Source organism: Rhinatrema bivittatum, chromosome 1, assembly GCF_901001135.1.
Source record: "Rhinatrema bivittatum chromosome 1, aRhiBiv1.1, whole genome shotgun sequence".
NCBI classification, from domain to species: Eukaryota; Metazoa; Chordata; class Amphibia; order Gymnophiona; family Rhinatrematidae; genus Rhinatrema; species Rhinatrema bivittatum.
Genome location: NC_042615.1, coordinates 665815717 through 665835571, shown reverse-complemented (window position 1 = coordinate 665835571; position 19855 = coordinate 665815717). Strand labels below are relative to the sequence as shown.

Below are 19855 nucleotides of genomic sequence, written 5' to 3'. Positions count from 1 at the left end.
ATTCATATATAAGCCGCACCAGATTATAAGGCGCAGCAGTGGCGTAGTGAGGGGTGGGCGGCTGCCAAGAAAAAAATCGCGTTTAAACGCGCTGATGCTCCTCCTCCTTCCTGTCTGTGCGTCCCCGGAAGTAAACGTTGCCGGAGCCTCGTGGGCAGGAAGGAGGGGAAGCATCAGCGTGTGCAGACGTGGAGCAGCACTTGTGTTTACGGACCGCTGTGAATCTCAAGTCGCAGCGGCCCGAGAAGAAGAAGAGGCCCGGTAGCAGGGCCACTGCAGAGCCCATCCTGCGGCGACCCGCAAAGAGGAGGCCTAGAGGTGAGTGAGAGCCTGTGCTTGAGCAAGACAGCATGTGGGAGTGAGAGACTGAGTTTATGAATGACTGTATGAGACACAGCATGTGACAGTGAGAGCCAGTGTGTGTGTGTGTGTGAGAGAGAGAAATGCATGTGAGAATGAGAACCTGTGTGTTTGAGGGAAGAAGAAAAAAAGACAATATAAAAGGAGTGGCAGCAGAAAAATTCATATATAAGGTGCACCGGATTATAAGGCGCACTTCTGATTTCTGAGAAAATCGTAGGTTTTTATGTGCACCTTATAGTCTGAAAAATACGGTATGTGTTTTATAATTATGATTGTTTTATTGTGATCCACATTGGTCATGTAATTGAATTTGTGGAATATAAGTATGCTAAATAAATAAATAAGCACAACTATTAGAAGCTAGGAAAAAGCTATTAGATTATTGGATTAAATTAAGTTGATTCCTCTTTTAAAATTACCAAAATTCTGCCAGCTTGAAAAAGAAGCTACCAAGTTTTGTAATACTTTCTCATGGTCGAGTTACTTTGAAAAAGCCTTAATCAAGGTAGCCTGGTAAACTTTAGCTGAGGACACAGTAAAATAATACCACTGGGAGAAAAAATGGAAATCTTTAAATTTCTAAAATTTATATCATAATTCAAAAAGGCTGAATACTACAACACAAGCTGGGAACAAAAATACATCACGTTTGTTTTATTTGTACACTGAAATGGCCAAGCTCTATGGACAAAAATACATATGAGAAAGAGGTGTAATATACTTTTTTGTCAAGAACAACTTGTTTCAACAAATATAAATGAAGAACAGGGTATCAAACCACGTCTGGACAAACATTAATGCTCTAGGGAGTCTTACTGAGCTATGAATTTTGTTCTTGATGCAGAGTAGCTTGAAACACAGGCCTGTGTCCACCTTTAGCATGTGGATACATTTTTTGTGCTGAACATTTTTCACGATCTACCTATACCACCATACTTTTTTCTTTGTAAAGAATATGCCATTTCAGGAGGATGTTGCCAAAATGAAGCAACAGACACACCGGGGTAAATTATCAGCTGGACACATAGTACCTAATTTAAGGTAGGATTTTCTATTTGTCACACAGCTTTGTGAATCCTGAGGCGGGGGGGGGGGGTGAAGCGGGGGGCGGGCCTGCGAAAGCCGGCAGCGATCGCACCACCGCGGTGTTATCGCTGCCGGCTTTCGCACCCAATAGCGCCACCGTGAAAGGTGGTGTTATTGGGCGCGCTACTGGCGGCAATAACGGGTCTTACCTTATCCCCGCCAGCGAAGTTACCGCCATGTCCACCCCGACAACGCCCCGCTCCTCCTCTTCCTGTCCCGACTCCGCCCCTATCAAGGTACCGCATGCGAAAAGTCCCTTTTCGTGTGCGATGTGGATAGAAAATGACCCCCTTAGCTGGCTAAGTTTCCAGCTGTAGTTAAGCAACTGGATGCTGAAAATCAGCCCATTGGACTGACTTTTCAAAAGCTCAGCCACGCGTAAAACGCCATTTTACATGCATATATAGGATTTTTGAAAAGCATCCTGGAGGCTGTACGTGTAGAAGTGCGCCCGGAAGCAATTTCACACATACTTTTATGGGGGTGGAAGCATGTGCTTTGCTCCCATGCATGCATAAATGTATAATAAGCATTCACACCCACCCACTAACTTTCAAAGCAGAATTACACTCGTAAATCCACTTAGAAAATTTTGGCTGAAATCCATGTGCACACAGTACATGCAGGCTTCAGCCCTAAGCGCTACGTTGTCAACTATATTTTGTGGCAACTAAATTGTACATGATGGAGCCTAATCTTCAGCTAGTTTGTAAAACAAAGTGAATAACGGCTTACAGTCGAGGCTCGCTCGGTGGCTATGCACTGCCAAGCCGACGGACCTGGGTTTGATTCCCGGCTCAGGTTGTCCGCGCCTGAGTTGGCTGGGGATGCTGCAAAGGCAGCATTCAGGATCCCAAGGTGGAGGGCGTCATAGTCGTCATGCAATAGCTACACCTAGTGGTCAGATTATTGAGGCCCCCCATGATCACAGGTTTCTGGAAGGAGCCCTAGACTGTGGCCCCTGACTGAGGAATGTCACTGCACTGACTGAACTAAAAGTAAATTGGGAAGAGATATTAAAAAAAAAAAGAGGGGAAAAATCCCCAGGATCTTGCACATGAAGGGATACGAACCATGTTCTTAGCCCTGATTACAAATGAGCTAGAAGCCCAAAGGTGCAAGAAGGAAACAACCAGATTAAAAAAAGATGGCTACAGTAGATTACATCAAGAACTGATGCCATCGGCATCCCAAATTCTCAAAGATTTGGTGCTGCCTATGTAATTCTAAAGATATTAAAACCTTGGATCCTATGTACTAAAATGTCCTGTTTATAAGGAAAATAAGCAGAAACTATGTAAAAACCTTTCTTGAAGGCCAATAGCTAAAATACAATTTTGGTTTGCTTCCTTTTCCAGTAAAATAAAAATGGGCATGTACCAAATTACAGCTATGTAGGGATGTGAATCGGGTGCCCAATCGTTCCCGCTTTCGGGATCGTCTGGCCGCGGGAAAATCTCGTTTTCCCGTGGATCCCCATTTTTTTTTTAAGTGAAAAATCGTTTTTCGGGTTAGTGTGGGAGTTAGCGCGCACTAACAAAAATAGCAAAAAGTAACAAAAAATAACAAAAATAAACGTTTTTTTGTTAGTGCGCACTAACCCGAAAAACAATTTTTATGAAAATTCGGGGGGGAAAGCGATCGTTTCTTTTTTTACCTGATATATTAACGAATTTAGAAATATCGTACGATATTTCAATTTGTCAGAAAAATGATTCACATCCCTACAGCTATGTTGTATCTTGCAGAAAGGCACAGAAGGTGATTTGTAGCTCTGAGCTTACTTGAGAATACATGTGTATATACAATTTGACTGAGAACGAATTTTAAAATCTGAATGTTACATATCATTTGCTGTCTGTTTGAAGGTGGCCATGGTGAAAGCCTAGTGCTAAATAGAGAAATCAATCGGTTGTGGTCACTATTCCCTAAGCTATTAACCTCGGCAGTAAGTTCAAGAAAGCAGCTGCATACTTTCCTCATAATCACTGTATGCTACTGAGAATCCGGGCTCAGAGTATTGGGGCATCGTCTTCTTACCGTTATCTGCTCTTCAGAGCTTCTTCTGTAGTCGGATCATCAACCTTCGTGCTCTGTCTCATTCAAGGGTATGGACTGAGCAGAGGGGAAGTGATGAATTCACCCACAGGAAGTCCAGAAGTGCAGAGAAGAGTGAGAAAATGTCAGCCCCCCCCCCATTAGTTTACCACCACCATCTTCACATAAACTGTAAAAGCTGACATGTCCGGGCAACGCAGACATTTTTAAATGAAATCAGTCAATGTGAAAACTGCTCTGCAGTCAGAGATTCAAATGATATATGATAAATCTGTTATTGATCACTTAAATATTTCTGGCAATATTTTACAATCTTGTTTCAGCTATTGCCAAACTATGTGTCATTGTTTTGATATCTGACATGGTGAGTTTTGAAAAGAAAACACTGTCACAGCACAGGTGTCATGGGCCTGTTTACATGTTCAGCATCACCAGCTGGCTGCATTTTAATGAAGTCATTTGCATACATACTGTGCAGTGGCCAATGGCAGTACAGCAGTTTTCACAGTGGTTGTTTATTTCACAAAGCAGCTGTCTTACATTCAGATTGCAAGTTAGACTTAAATTAACTGTAACGGCTGAATTTAACTTTCCCATTAAAAATGATTTTAACAATTTCACTATCAAATTAAAAGAGAGAGAAAGAGAGAGAAAGAGAGACTGGTAAAAGGTTTGAAATGCAAACAGTAGAATAAATCAGATATCACACGGCAGGGCGGAAATCACAGCAACATTATTTACTTGTCACCAATGTGCTACATAGCATTCCTTATAAGAGCGACACCTGTGATACTGCAAAGGCAGTGGCTAGTTTACAAAAATATTTCCATTTCTTTTCCTCACTGGTGCCACACAGTATCAAAGCTTACAGGACAGACGGCACATATTATCTTCAGCATTTACATTTTCTGAGCTGTCCAATTAGACACACGGAGGAGCACATGCAGTTATTTCTCTTACATTTCTGGCAAGGCATGTGACTGATGGTTAGAGGTTTGGTCTTAGTTAAAAATTGACTTTAGCTAGATGTTAAAGCACGAAAAAAAAAGAATGTGGATGTAGGCAAAGCAAGGCCTCTGACAAACCTGTAAAATCACCCCAACACACAAACATGGTTTGAGTTCTTCCATTAGGCTCTCATGCAAGTCTGTCCCCCTGCAGCTAGCAGTTAGCATTAACCCCTTGGTGCCGTCATTTGATCTGATGCATGGGCTTCTCAACTGGAGCCTGGGAAGGCAAGAATTACCTTAACGGCAAAGGATTTCGGTTCTGCAGACAATTTTTTCTTCCACAGAACCACCACTACTGCCCTGTGGGTTTGTAAACCTCTTAATAAGAGAACTTCCATTGATTTTTAGAATTTGTGGAAGTGGTTTCTTAGAAATGTTTTGTTTTTGTTGGGTTTTTTTTTTTTTTTTTTAATTGTTGTTGCTTTCAGGACTAGCTGAACACGCAATATGCTAAATCAAGGGATTGAAAGAATACAGCATGTTGCTGTGAGACCTCTGACGAGGCTCGGTGCGTGTGAATACGTGGTATGTGTGCAGGATTAAATGAAGGTATCTGCTCAGCACTGCAAGGGTTAAGGAATGTTACTGCAGCAGTTATCAGCAGACCAGCCATCTAACCTTTTGGTACTTACAGGTATTTTATGGCTCTTGATCATATTATCAAACTCTTCATTAATTTTTTTATATTTTTCTTCAGTGCGTGGGGTGAGAGCGTAAGAGGAGTCAGGATCGGGGCTGTCACAGCCTTTGTTTTCTTTCTTGTTCAATGCCTGCCAGGTTCAGAGAAATACCAAAAAGTAAACAGAAATGAGAGGATGCTCAGAGTACTTACACACAATCTTTGCCTGCTGATCATTAGATCAATATCTTCATTAATTTTCCTGTACTTGTCCTCAGACTCAGGGCTGTGACCTACTGAGTCGTCTGCGTCAGGATCTGGACTGTCACAACCATTAAGTCCCTTCTTTCTCAAGGTCTGAAATACACAATTTGGAAAGTTGAAACCTTGACACCGTCTTCAAGGGACGTTCGCTCAAACCGTCCTGTGGCTCAAAGAGTTAAATTTCACATTAGGGAAAGAATCCGTGCACAGGTCTGTCAGGTCAACAGCGCAGGGCTCTGCTTACTGGCCGGCAAAGAGAAGAGCCACTTGACCTCTACCTTCTAGCAGTAAAGCGAGTCAATAAAAGCCAGAACTCTGAGACACTGTGTCTGTGGTACAGTTGTCTCTCACTAGGATCAATAACATGACAGATTTAAGATTTTCACTTGTGTTCAGCCTGTTGTAACACTTAACGTTTATGCTCCTCAAACTATAGCTGAGAGGCATCGAGAGAGAAATCAATTTCAAATGTACATTTGCAAAGTTAACATGTGAAAGCTGCAGGAAGTCTAGTTTTGGGGGATGTATGGACTTTGGCTGGAGAAGAAAGAGGAGGTGTGCTCATGCTAAAAAGCCTGCTTTACATTTGAGGAAAGGATCACGATAATAGGGTCCTGCTATCCTTCCCCACACTTGGAGGAGGGGCTGGAGAGGGGTCAGCGGGTCACCAAGTCTGCACAGCACTGATTAGCAGCTGCTCTGGGTGCGTAAATGTTCTAAAAATGCTTCTGTCACATCAAGGAATGACTTTTAGCCTTGAAGAAAATGTTAAAACTGCGATTTGATTAGCAACAATCTCCTACAGAAAATGCCCCACATAAAAAGTTTGGAGTTAGGACAGCAGCTTGAGTGGTTTCCCTTAAGTAACCATCATCAACGAGCTCAGTAATGGAGATCAAACCCATTGGAAATCATTGAAAATTACATGATGAAGTCAGCAACCAGCAATTTAACATGAGCTCCTGCCCTTAAATGCTGCTGTCAGCTGGTCTACCTTGGCAAATTCCCAACAGATCATCTTGCCACACAGTTATCTCATACTCAGTCCTTTCTACCTCCCAAAAACAGAGCTGGTCTGGTCTCTGTAAACCTAGGGAGCCACACCCGAAATTATGATGCCTGCACTGCACTGTATATTGACTGACCAGCTGAAATTAGTGTGTGGACAGAGCAGGTCGGGGGGGGGGGGGGGGGGGTTGGAGTGACGGGTGCGGCACTGGTTGCTGTGAGCAGCAGACTGACTTACAGACACACACAAACATGGCCTTGTCACTTTTTTCCCATCTCCTTTCCTCTCCCCGGCAAAGTGTTTTCTGTTATTTCTTCACTCTGAGATACATATGTATATATGTTTATTTATATTCATATATTTAAATCTTTGGAGTGTTTTCTGCTTCCTAGTCAGTCTTTCTAAAGTCTAGGGCTGCCATATTCTCTTGTCTTTTTCTGGGCATGTAATAACCACAGACATTCACATGTCAGAATGTAAGAATAGAGGTGTGGCACCAGAGGGGCAGTACCGCCTCATGTTCAAAGAACAGGCAGGAAAACACTTTCCTGCTTATTCTGAAAAACACAAGTATAAAAGGACTGGCTAACCTTTTTAGCTAGAGGAATAGGATGTCATTTTCACACCTTGTCCCAGTTTGACAAAAGTTGAACAAATAGGACATGGTGCGGTTTTACAGGATTATTTCACTTGCGGAAAGAACAGTGAAATTGCTTCTCGAAATTAGAAATGATAAGGCTAGAAAGGATTTTTAGCTTTAGTGCTTTTTTTTTGTAATTGGCAAAGGGCCTGATCTACTAAGGCTTTTTTTTTTTTTTTTTTTTTACCACCATTCTGTATCTGTGGGGAAAAAAGAATAAATTTAAAGCTTAGTAAATAAGGCCCAGAGCATGCCACCCAGAATCATCTGGACTGAGTCAAAGCTAAAAATGCAGCAGTCATCACTCACACTACCCCTGTGAAAAAAAATTCCCTCCCTACTACTTGATGCAGAATACAAAGCACAAAATGTCCTTAAATTTGCAGTATAAATATGAGTAGCTATGGATGACATTTTGCTGATGTAAGAACACTCTCTTTGGATCTATAATGGAATCAGTGTATGACTTTCACAGTATACAATTTATGCAAATCTGTATCCATCATCGTTAACAACCACAATTAACTGTTTAACAGGTTTTCCTTAAGCCTATAACTCTTGGCAACAGCATATGCACAAATTGTTCTTAGTTATGCATCTCTTTAAACACTGGAGAAGGAGCCATGCACACAACTTCTTTAGCTAGCAGGCTTACTGGTATACAATCCTGTGGCATTTTACATAGCTACGTCAACACCGGGCAATCACTCCTGAAGAACGTCCTTTTAACATACTATAAAATCTTATTTTGTCTTAAAAGGGGAAATAATCAGGTAGGTAGCCCTTGGAGTTGCACAGTGCATGCAGTACTCCCCGCATGTTAACTTTATGCACATTTTCAAAGAAAACCTCTTTGAAAATGAGTGTATACTACAAGTGCCATGGGTGCTCTGTGCCTGCTATTTTGTGTAGGTAAATCAGGCTAAGATTGTGTGTGTGTGTGTGTATGAAAATGTCGTGTATGCATATGGTTTTTCTTCCTGACCTTGGGAATGCCTCCTCCCATTCCAACTCAATGTGCACATGCTAGGGAAGACCATGCTGGGCTGAGAAAGGCAGCGTTCAGATAGGGCAACCTAGACACATTCATTTATTTAACTGTTTTAACTTTACATTTATTGGTTTACAAAATATATAAGCTAGAAAAAACGATGCACCTTGGAAACACAAGGGGAAAAAAAACCCAACAAAATTATAAAATACTGAGTTTACCAGTTTAAGAAATATTATTTTGCATTTTCATTTATAGTCTCAAAACAACATAATGAAGAGAAGAAAAGCGGAAAAAAACAAGGAGAATAACAAAGAAAGCATTAAATGGAAAAAGGCACACCATAAGAGAAACCTTCTTACACAATAATTCTGGTTAATACTTAATTCTGACTATGTGGGAGCAAACAAATCAACTAACAGCTTTAGAGTCCAGAAAGGATTTCAATTGTTCAGGAATAAAAAAAAAATATATAACAATCATTATCAAATTTGACGATGCACTTACATGGGTAATGTAAAGTGAATGTGGCTCTCAATGCAATAGTAACTATCCTGCCTTAAAGCTAAGCAATCTGTCCTTTTTTTCTTGGGTGATTCTTGATATATCAATAAAAGCTCTTACAGTTTGACCATAAAACAAAGAATTTAAATTATGAAAACATAATCGCATAAGCTTACTAACGTCCTGTTCAGAAGTAAAGGTAACTAATAGCATACAACGCTCTACAATCTCAGATCCGGAATTTTCCAAGAAATTTGTAAGATTAAATTCCATCGAAGAAGAAGGAACTTGATTAGGATGAGGTTCAGCTTGAGAAGACATAGGCAGGAAAACAGTTTTCTGTATAGAAGGAAGCTGGTCAGTAGGAATATGTAAAACATCAAGGAAATATTCTTTGAGAGTAACAAATGGTAATTCTCCCTTTACTTTAGTAAAATTCACGAACCTAAGGTTCAAGTGTCTGTTCCATTTTTCCAGCATCTCAATCCTTCTAGAAAGAGAGTTCCAATCTTTAACCACCAAAGCATTAAAGCTCAGAATCTTTTTAACATCAGTTTGTACTGCTTGAAGTGATTTATTAGCTTCCATTATAAGATGATCGAGCCTCTTCACCTTGAGTTCTAAGTTCATAGAAACAGACTCTAGTTTTTTGGAACATCCATTGATAGCCTCTCCAAACCCAGCCATTAGTTCCCACAATGAGTCTAAAGTCACCACCGCTGGCTTGCTGGGTATTGAGAGGGACTCACCAGCACAGAGAAGCTGTTCTAATCGAGCCGAAGAGCGAGATTCCTGCTGTATTTTCAGCTTCACCAACGCCTGTCCTCAACTGAGTCAAACCTGGAGAGAAACTCACACTCGCCCTCAGTGCTCCAAAGAGCCTCCTCCTCCGCAGTCGCTCCAATTACCTCATTAGATTGCGCCACAATCGGCTCATATGACCAGCCTTCCCTTTCAGCTGGCAGGGGCCACAGATCCAGGGAACTAAGGAAGCCTCCTTTCCTGGCAAACAAAGCGCTCCTTCGCTATGATTCACAGGGATGTCACCCCCTGAAATAGTGGCTCCGGAGGACATGAAAATTGAAATGAGCTGCTGGCCATCAAGCTGAGTGGGCACAGAGGGAAAGACCCTCACCTTCCCTTTTCTCTTGGATGGCATATTGGAAAACAAATTTCAAAATGTTAGGGGAAATGCACAGCAGCTAAAGCACGTCCTTCTTCAGGCAGCCATCTTGCTTTTGCCTATTAATTTAATTGAACGATGACTAGACTCCTTATTTACCTGGCTGTGATGGAACAAGTGTTTGAACACATGCAGAAACAGTCACAAGATCTAGGGCAGTTAGACTACCCCGATGGCTAAAGGAGCTCTAGAGGGGGTTTCAGGGAAAACATTACCTTAGATAGGGAAAGAAAAGGTTAACAAGATTTGGCTAGGGAAGCATAAAGATAGAAGGAACAAGAAGCACAGGGCTGTTGGGAAATTTAGTTCAGACAGCACTGAGGGATAACCAATTAGAAATATGTTAGTGGCCATAGAAAGTGGTTGCAATAATTAGGAAATACAGCAGAGGCTAATTACAGAGCTCCTGGGAAGAATCAAGGTGATCTTAAGGTCAGAGCAAACTGCCTTTCCAAAGACACAGGTAAGGAACCTGGAGAGCGGGCTTACCCAGACCCAAAAGCTGAGATGCCCGCAGCCTTCAGCTAAGAATTTGGAAAAGTTTGAGAAGTAGTTCTATGTGGTTGTGCGGGACTGGACCAGACTGAAGGGGGAGGGTTCTGTTGTCTCAGGACAGGAGCCGAACGCTGTAAACATAAAGTAATCCCTGAGGCATGGAATAAAGGTGCTTTTTTTTTTCCTGCAAGTGGCTGTGTGGTTCGAAGAACTGACAGTAGGTAATGAGGGGCAGAGATGGTGATCTCTGACACTGGTGGAAAAGGAAATTGCCCACCCTGTATGGGGTACAAGTATGCGCAGTACTCCACAATGAGCACACTTTTAACTCCATTCTCATGGAAGCATTCCTGGGGCAGATATCAGCCAGGGGAGGCAATGATGTTCCTGGTGTGCATTGTATTGGCCAGAAAAAGTAACTGCAGGTAAAGCAGGTGCAAATCTCTGTGGGTCCTTTTTCCTTAGACAATTATCAAAGGGGAAGTACATATGTAATTTCCCTTTGAGCATTGATGCCAAATCTGTGGGTAAAAGTACCTGCAGACTTTTCCACCTGCTATTTAGTTTTCAAAATTGCCTCCAAAATGTCTACCGCTTAATTCCTTGTGCACACAAATGTATTACATAAATATTAAGTAAATACAATTACAGCTGAGCTACTAAAATCCAGGGCAGGATTACATAGTTTTCAGTAGCCAATTCTGCTATGTAAAATGAGCAATACAAATTGTTTTATATCTCCAAAATAATTAATGAGCTTTACTTGATTAGTACAATAGTCCTATTGTTATAAATCTTAAATATTGGAAAAAGACTGAATTATCCAACCCTCAGAAAGTAGCCATATTTTCAAGTTTTTCTTAATAGTAAACAGTATTCTCCCTTGATACTTTTGAATAATGTTATGGGTTATGCTGTACAGGATTATAAATGTCTTCCACTTACATATATAACAATTGCTGCTTGCTGTTTTTACACTCTGGAATGTTTGTGACCCAATTAACTTCCAGCAGACAGAAGTTATGAATTCTGCTTCATCACTGGTCCTTCAGCAGTCCTTATCGCAGAGATTATGACCACCATGGTGTACCAGTTTTTAAAGGGGCATACATGTAAAACCATAAAATCATTTTCAGTAAGGATGCATGGGACACAAAATGAGAGTAAATGCATTACACCCTATCTAAAGCCTGACCCACAGAGAAATCTGGAACTATCTTGGTTGACCAACTTGAATATCAACTCCAAAGCCACCCATCTGATTATTTAGGGGTCATGTATTTGTAAACTGCATCAGGGTGGAGTCCCTTGCCCTTGGGTGTCCTAAACCAAGGACGGGGGTGTGATGGTAGGTAGGGGTTCACATTGTTCCCTTGAGAGGATACCTCTGAAACGCCCTCTTTCCTGCCAGACAATGTGTGGCCCTGGAGCTAGGGAGGGAAAGCAAGGATAAAAAATTTCGGAGGTTGGTCCAATAAATAACCTTTGAGGTGAATATTTTAGCATTTTTTTATGCTAGGAAAACAAAAAAAACCCCACATTTTTAAATCAGTCTGGCAATAAACATTATAACTCACCAAATATTTTCCCTTTAAATAGTACTTCCAGAAAAAAAAGCCTTTTCTACACTCTTACATATACTTAAACCACAGTTATGGATTCAAAACAATTCAAACTTCCTTTGTAAAGTGCAAAATACCTTGAAACGCTTAACAATTGTATTCTTTTTCTCAAAGAATATGAACACCTCTTCTGCTGAAATACTGTCATCATGTTCCCTGTCTCCCTGATCTATTCCACCCCCTAATTTATTTTTCTTGCTGCTAAATTTCCTTTATCACTCGCTCACCCCTTCCTATGATTTTGTCTCGCCACTAACCATGGAATATGACTTTCATTGGTTTAATTGCTTTTGTTCTTAACTAGTTCTTAACTGATTTATATTATGTTGATTGTTCTTAAATTGTTCTTAAATGATTTATATTTTTTTCCCACCTTAATTTCATATTGTCTGTAAAGCCTGTTGCTGATTTATTGTTTTACTGTAAACCGAGGTGATGTTTCTTACGTGCCGCGGTATATAAAAATCACTCACTAAATAAATAAATAAATAAACTTTATACCATGTCCAACTAAGCATCAGATGAGTACTACACTTGTGTATCCCTTTGCTTTTCTCTAACTGTGTGAATATTCTCAAAACTGGTATTTTTACGAAAATGATTCTTTGCATTGTATTTTTTTTCTTAACAGACTCTCCACATGCAGCATCCCTGGAGGTATCTTTATTAGCTTCTGTTCTTCTGTTCTCTTTCTGTGTACTAGACTGGTCAGAGCTAATGCGTAGGTGTGTCCTGGGGGTGTGTGAACACTTAACTCGCATCCCAGGCAGATGCTCTGCTGCAGTGGTCTCTGTAGCAGTCTCTAGGAGACTGGTCCTATGGCAGCGAGTATCAGACTGTCCTTCATGATTGCCTACTCCCTGTCTATACCAAATAAATATGCGAGACTAACTCCCTGGCACCAAGAACCTTCTGCAAAATAATTAAATTGGTTTTCTATCTAGGTAAAATAAAAAGATAAAGAAAGCATTTCCTATGTTGGATATTATTGAAAAGGGTGCAGCACACAAATCTCTACCTTTCCCTCTAATAAGGACAGGTAAATAGCATTGCAGTCCTGTCCAAGACTTTACCATTAACCATCCTGTCCTCTTACCTAGGCACAAGGAACCAGAATTAACTTCTAGTCAAAAAAACCTCTTGTGCCTCTTTAAGAGCTTCATTTACTAAGCATTTTTCCCATAGGCACAAAATGGGAGAAAAGTCTTAGTAAATCAGGCACTGCTATTACACTAATTGCTATTATTGTTCCCCTTTAACTTAGTAGCTGGATGCTCTCTTTTTTTTTTTCTTGTGGATGGGAAACCTCAGTGAACAGCTCCCTGCTGTAACCCAGCCACACCCTTCCTCTCCCTCCAATCCTTTTTTTTTTTTTTTTTTTTAGAACTCTTTGTCCTTAGAGAGCAGATATCTGCACTGGTGATATCACAAAAGTAGTGCTCTTTTTAAAAGTTTTCACAGGCCTTAATCCTGTGCTCATCAGCCTTCCCCATTCCACGGCACAAGTGTCAGCCCCTTCTGTTGAATCTTTAACAATTGTTTAAGTAGCTGTTGTGTCTCAAAAATCCCCAGGGGGCTGGCCATTTTACTTCCCTGGCATTCCTATGCTGGGCATTTCATGAGGCTATTCCATGGGGCTCCATCCAGAGTGCTGGGAGAGGAAGAACAATGAGCAGGAGGTAAAATAATGAGCTGCAGTAAAATCTGGCATGAGTACACTGGAAGCTCTTGTACATGGGGCATTCCCTGCTCACCAAAATGTGCCCAGACTGCCTTGCACAGGAGATGGGAGGGCATATACTGGACACCCCATCACTAAGCCTGCTAAAAATATTTGATCTTAAACATTTTCCCTAGGGGGCTGCCTTCCAGGTTTTTACTTTCTCCCAAGCACACTAGATCAGGGCTCTCCCATGACCCATGTTAAACCCAGGCAGTGGCTACAGAAGAAAGAAAAAAAACCAAAAAAACAACAACTATTTTTCTTTTTAAAAGAAGTCAGGCTGTCTTCGCCCTGCTCCTGACTGAGCTGCACTGGGACAGCCCCTGCTCCAGCCAGCCGTATACCAGCAACTGTGAGCCAAACAGTCTGCTCCTGTGCCAGCTGGCATTTCAAGGGGGCATTTTCAGGGGCATTTTTTCTTTCTTTTGTCCACATATTCATAAAGTACCCATAGCTCCCAGGAATTATGTCTAGTTTTCACTGCTTTAAGTCACTTGTTTTTTTTTTAATAATATTTTTGCGGATTGCAAGGCCAAAGTTAGGCAATATTGCCCTTCATACTGATCCTTAATCAACTGAGGCTCCATTCAGTATGCTTGGCTGCTGTGTTTCAGATAGTACTCCCCTGCTGGTGGAAAAGTGGGTCTGTTTATATTTTGTAAGAATTCATGGCTGTTCACTGCCAGTCATTATCTCATCCATTGTTTTATTTCACATGAAAATAAATTAACTCATAATGCTGAGATACCAATATTCTACACAAGAGCTTGAAAGAGGAAAGTGGCACAGGGCTTTCTGTTCAGATGTTTTACTTTTTAACGACTGCAGAGGGATTCCAAAGAAGCAACTGCGTATGAAGCACTCCTAACCTCGAAGGGATGAATTATTTAATACTTGTGCTGTTTTAACTGTGTTTTGAATAAGTTCCAAAACAACTTCACCACAGCTGCATTTCAGACTCCTATTCTGAAAGCATTTTTTTTTTTTTGTAGTTTTCACCTGGCACACCAGCTACAAAGACAACACTTAACAATGTTGTCTCATATGCCCTCATCTTTAGCCAACGCCCTTAACCTCACTTCCCATCAATCGCAACCTGCCTTAAGCCAACAGAATATCCACTGAGCTACAGACTTTTTCATTCAAATCTAGCAGTCAGAATAAAACAGTTATTCGGTGCTGTCACTCCTAGAGATTATCCATTTTCACCTGCTGTTATTACTGAAGTTAAGCAAGGCGAATAGGGCTTTTAAAATGAGAATGCCAGAAAATGATTGCCACGTTCACGAGCTTGATCTGAATAAATGCAGAGCCAAGTATCTGACTGGATAATGCCAAGGAAGCATGCAGGATAACTTATGCTAAGGGGCGGATTTTCAAAGTGTTCCTCGCATAAAAATTAGCATGTACCCCCATACATGCTATTTTATAAACATCAAACATACGTCTGCATTTTTGCTTTCAGGTGCACATATATGCACTTAAAAAGGAGGCAGTCTAGAGTGATCTTGGGGTGGGCCAACATTTATGCACATAAGCTGATATTTTAAAAGACGCGCCTTATCTTGCGTAAGTGATATTAAACGGGTTTATTATGTACTGCTGGTCGGGTAGGAGGGTTGGGTTGAACTATGGGAAGCTCAGGCTAAAAAATCAGGAGGGCCTTAATGGCCTGGAGAAAGACTGGGCGAACCGTTGGGGTACTTGGGTAAAACTGGTCACTTCAATTATGCACCCATGCTTTAAAATACACCCATGTACGCGAATATATACGTGTGCAAAATATACGCGCGTAGATTTTTAAAACAGGTAGGAAAAGTACCTGCTTTCAAGGCGTGGTATGTATTCGCATGCAAGCACACTTATGCATGTATGTTGAGGGGTAAAGATACATGGCCTTTATAATATGCTCATATCTGACATGCACGAGTTATAAAATACTCTCGTAAAATCTGCACGCAGCCCAGTACACATGTATATGCCGCCGCACGCAATCGTTGGAGAGTTATTCTCCCTGGCATTATGTCACGTCAACCGGAACACCCCGAAGGCCAATAGACAGAAGGCTCCTGTTTGCTTAGAAGACAATGGAAGTCTCTTTTCCATTTTATTTTACAGGCTGCATGTTTTGCTTCTGGACTTGCTGTCCACATTTGTCACCGGGTTGAATTTGTTCAAATGCATTCCTCGTTCAAACTGTGTTTGATCACTGCCGCATATTTCAGTGGATTTGCTGCCCTGTAAAACGGCTCTGCAGTGTGAGTGCCAGGACAAAAAATGGCTCCAAACGCTTGCAACAATCCTCAGCCGCCAACATCACGTTGCTCAGCCTTTGAGAAAACTCTTCAGATAATAATGTGCCCAGGTTCTTGCTGAGGGACCCGAGCTTATTCGCTTGGGCATTTGTCAGAGGCCACTGCGGGCTTTGAGAGCAATAGGGAGCATCAAATGATCTGAAAGCACGCACACTGGCTTCCCGTTCTGTCAGAGCTCAGCAGTTTACAATCTGACACGAGGCTACAGCACTAGCCATCAGCAATTTCACTCATCCTAGATATCCACACCTGTCAGCGAGTCTGCACCTGTCGTCTAGCTTGGAAAAGGCCAAATGACAACAGCCAATTGCAGCGGCCTGCTCTGCACTATGGCCATAGATGGCTCTTTCTCTCTGGTCTCTGCAGACCAGTGCTACTAAGCTCAGAGCTTCAGCGGTCACTGTTTTGCATGAGTAAGAGAGTGAAGAATTTCAGATCTGCCCCTGAGCACTTGAAAAACAGCAAAGCTTAAAAGCAATTCGGGAGCACAGCAAATTAGTTCTGCTTGTTTTTGCAGACCTGTATTATGCAACCTAACCTGCAGAGAGCAAAAGAAGAGTTTTAAGCTTTAAATGTTTCTCTACAGCTCCTCTCCCCATCTAGTTCCCTTCCACCCAAACTTCCGCTGCCTCTCCACTTCGGCCTTGGCGTGCATATTCCTATTTGAAAAAAAGACTGCTGTTTCTTTCAGCAGAAAGTAACTTCTGTTACTAAGTTTAGGACCGAAATAGACTCTGGTGCCCAAACAGTGGCTCTATGTTTTGCAGTGATTGTAAAACAAATGCTCTGTTCAAAAATTTCATTTCACAAATCTAATCATTTCTAAACAGCAGAAATTAGTTTCCTTAAATTATTTTCATCTATTTCTTTTGTAAAAAAAAAAAGAACAGAAAAGAAAAAACAGAAGATAAGCCAGGTACTTAGCCTAGGTAAGCTGAAAGTCCACCCCAGGACACATAATAAGAAATGAGGGTAAGTCCTGCACAAGACGAGTTATGCATACGACAAACCACAAATTTCACAACTTTTTGTAAGTTGGTCGAAGAGCGTGATAAGAAATGTGCATTAACAGCAGCACACATCTGTTAGCATATACTGTACTTCAGAACAAAAATTGATTGCCTAGGTACATAATGCATGTGCGCTATGGAAAGGGCATTCATGTTGGGAAAACATGCACTTAGCTCGGTGCACTCTTACTCCATAGGCCCCCAATTTTTATTTTTTTTTAACACATATCCTGTATCACCTAGAACAAATAAATAGGCTTCACCGTATGAATGCACTGTGATGTTACAGGGCGACGAGCCATGTATCAAACAGGGGTGTATATTTCCCTCTGGAGGAGATGTTGATCCTGTGTGAATGTTCTAAGGCTCTCTGAAAACCATGAGAATGGAATGGTCCCTGGTGGTCATCCAGTGGGCAATACCCTTCCCAGCCAGAACAAGAGATAGCCCAGCTGAAAAGCATGGAGTAAGTAAATAGCAAGGACAGCATCCCCATGAATTGCCAGGCTTGAAATTTAACAAAAGGTCTGAGTGCCCAGGATAAAGGGGCCATAGCAAGACTCCACATACATGGCCACCATATTTAGAACATGCATGTTCACCCATCAGATCTGGTAGGGTTAACGATATCACACAGCAGATGCTTGAGGTCCTCCTGTTGTCCTCTGCTGAAGACATCAGATACAACTTCTCAGCTTTCTTTTTCAGGGCCTGTAGTACCTGGCTAGATGTCTCAAGAATGAAGCCCATTCCATGCTAACGACCACAGGCACAGTGGTTTGAAAAGACTTGGAAGCAGAACAAATGTAAGAAGATGAGAATTTTGACAAGCCCAGGTATTACGTGAGACCTGAGATCAGCATCATCTTTAAGGTCTTCCTGGAGAGCCAAAATGGCCTCTTGAACTCAAGTGGTACATACAGATTGTCTCAAAGAGCTTCAGTAAAGAAGTCCTGCAATGAAAGATGCACTGCTTACTTAACCACATGGGGACTGGGCAGACCCCTACTCCATCTTTCTTCCTTGCTCAACCACTCTCCCAACCATCACCCTCCATATATCCATTCTCTTCCTCTCTCTCTCTCTCTCTCACCTGCCCTCTCTCTTCATCCTGTGCACTCTTCAAATTCATGCACCAGCATGACCCTCTTGTACACCATCTTGTCCACAAAGAGCTGGCTAGCAATCATGTTGACAATTATGAGTTGCAGCTGGCAGAGTTGTGTCGACCTTCTCCTACAGGCTGGCAATAACGCTACTATGCTGACAACTGAGTTTTAGAGGTAAATTAAAATTTTTGGTATTGAAAAAAACCCAATGCTAAATAGTGTCTATTTTAACAAACTTTAATACATGAGAAGTTAAGTTCTCATATGTGTATTAAACCTCATTTGCATGGACATTAGCATATTAAAACTGAAAGATGCATTAAGTCACAGCACACTTGGACATGTGCAATATAGTGCTTTTTTATTTGGTGTGCAGACACATTAGTGCATTGGAAGTTAGGCAGTGCATGCATTAAAAGTACATTATTGGTGCGTTAACAATGCCCTAAACTTAGGATGGATTTTAAAAGGTTATGGGGCGGATTTTAAAAGCCCTGCTCGCGTAAATCCGCCCGGATTTACGCGAGCAGGGCCTTGCGCGCCGGCGCGCCTATTTTCCATAGGCCTGTCAGCGCGCGCAGAGCCCCGGGACTCACGTAAGTCCCGGGGTATTTTGTCGGGGGCGTGTCGGGGGGTGGGGCCAATCGATGCGGCATTTTGGGGGCGGGACGCGGCGTTTCGGGGGCGGGCCCGGGGGCGTGGTTTCGGCCCGGGGCGGTCCGGCGGCGTGGCCGCGCCCTCCGGAACCGCCCCCGGGTTGCGTCTCGACGCGCCAGCGGCCCACTGGCGCGCGTGGATTTACATCTCCCTCCGGGAGGCGTAAATCCGTGGACAAAGGTAGGAGGGGTTTAAATAGGGCCGGGGGGGTGGGTTAGGTAGAGGAAGGGAGGGGAAGGTGAGGGGAGGGCGAAAGAGAGTTCCCTCCGAGGCCGCTCCGATTTCGGAGCGGCCTCGGAGGGAACGGAGGCAGGCTGCGCGGCTCGGTGCGCGCCGGCTGCCCAAAATCGGCAGCCTTGCGCGCGCCGATCCTGGATTTTAGAAGATATGCGCGGCTACGCACGTATCTACTAAAATCCAGCGTACTTTTGTTTGCGCCTGGAGCGCGAACAAAAGTACGCGAACGCGCCATTTTTAAAAATCTACCCCTATGTGCGTAAATCCAGAGGATATTTGCTGCTGTGCCAGGGATCGCGCGTTGGCAGTCGGCCGGCGCAAAAGGTAAAACAAAAATATTTGGGAGGTTAGAGTAGGGCTGGGGGGGAAAGGTTAGGGGAAGGGGTGGAAAGGTCAGGTTAGGAAGAAGGGAACGTGGGAAAGCTGCGTGGCTCAGTGCGAGCAAGGTGCACAATTGTGCACCCCCTTGTGCGTGCCGACCCCGGATTTTATAACTTGCACGTGCATGTTATAAAAGTAAACTATAGGGGTGAATTTTCAAAAACATTACATGCGTAAAAATTAGCATATATGCTTGCAAGTGGCGTTTACTCGCTTATTCCATATTTCATAAAATCTGAAAATACACGCCGATTTTCACTTTCACATGCACATGTACGCGCATACAAAACGGACAGACTAGGGACATTCTGGAGAGGGTCTGAGCGAACTGGGAGGAGATCAGGCTGAAGAACCAGGAAGGCCTCGATGAGCTGGGGAAGGACTGAACAGATTGGTGGTCTAATTGGTAAACAGGTTAATTTAATTTATGCATGCATGTTTTAAAACTGGCCAAATTACGCATATAAATCGGGACTTATGCAAGTCCTGTTTTTGCTTTTGCATGTAAAATATACGTGCATATATTTTTTAACTGGGTAGGAAAAGTACGTGCACTGAATACATTAATATACGTGGTTT

General features: G+C 42.3%; 1 protein-coding gene across 10 annotated transcripts in view; it reads right to left on the bottom strand.

Annotated features, from left to right (window-relative positions):
* MEF2C (myocyte enhancer factor 2C) overlaps positions 1 to 19855 on the bottom strand; it is a 354211-nt gene that overhangs the window by 74961 nt on the left and 259395 nt on the right. For 7 of the 10 annotated variants that reach the window (XM_029573591.1, XM_029573575.1, XM_029573567.1 and 4 more), the window contains one exon: positions 5350 to 5493. In XM_029573591.1, coding sequence (XP_029429451.1) covers positions 5350 to 5493 — 144 coding nt within the window. Of the gene's footprint in view, positions 1 to 5149; positions 5288 to 5349; positions 5494 to 19855 lie in introns of all 10 variants that reach the window. The other 3 variants (XM_029573583.1, XM_029573558.1, XM_029573607.1) reach the window with 2 other exon arrangements.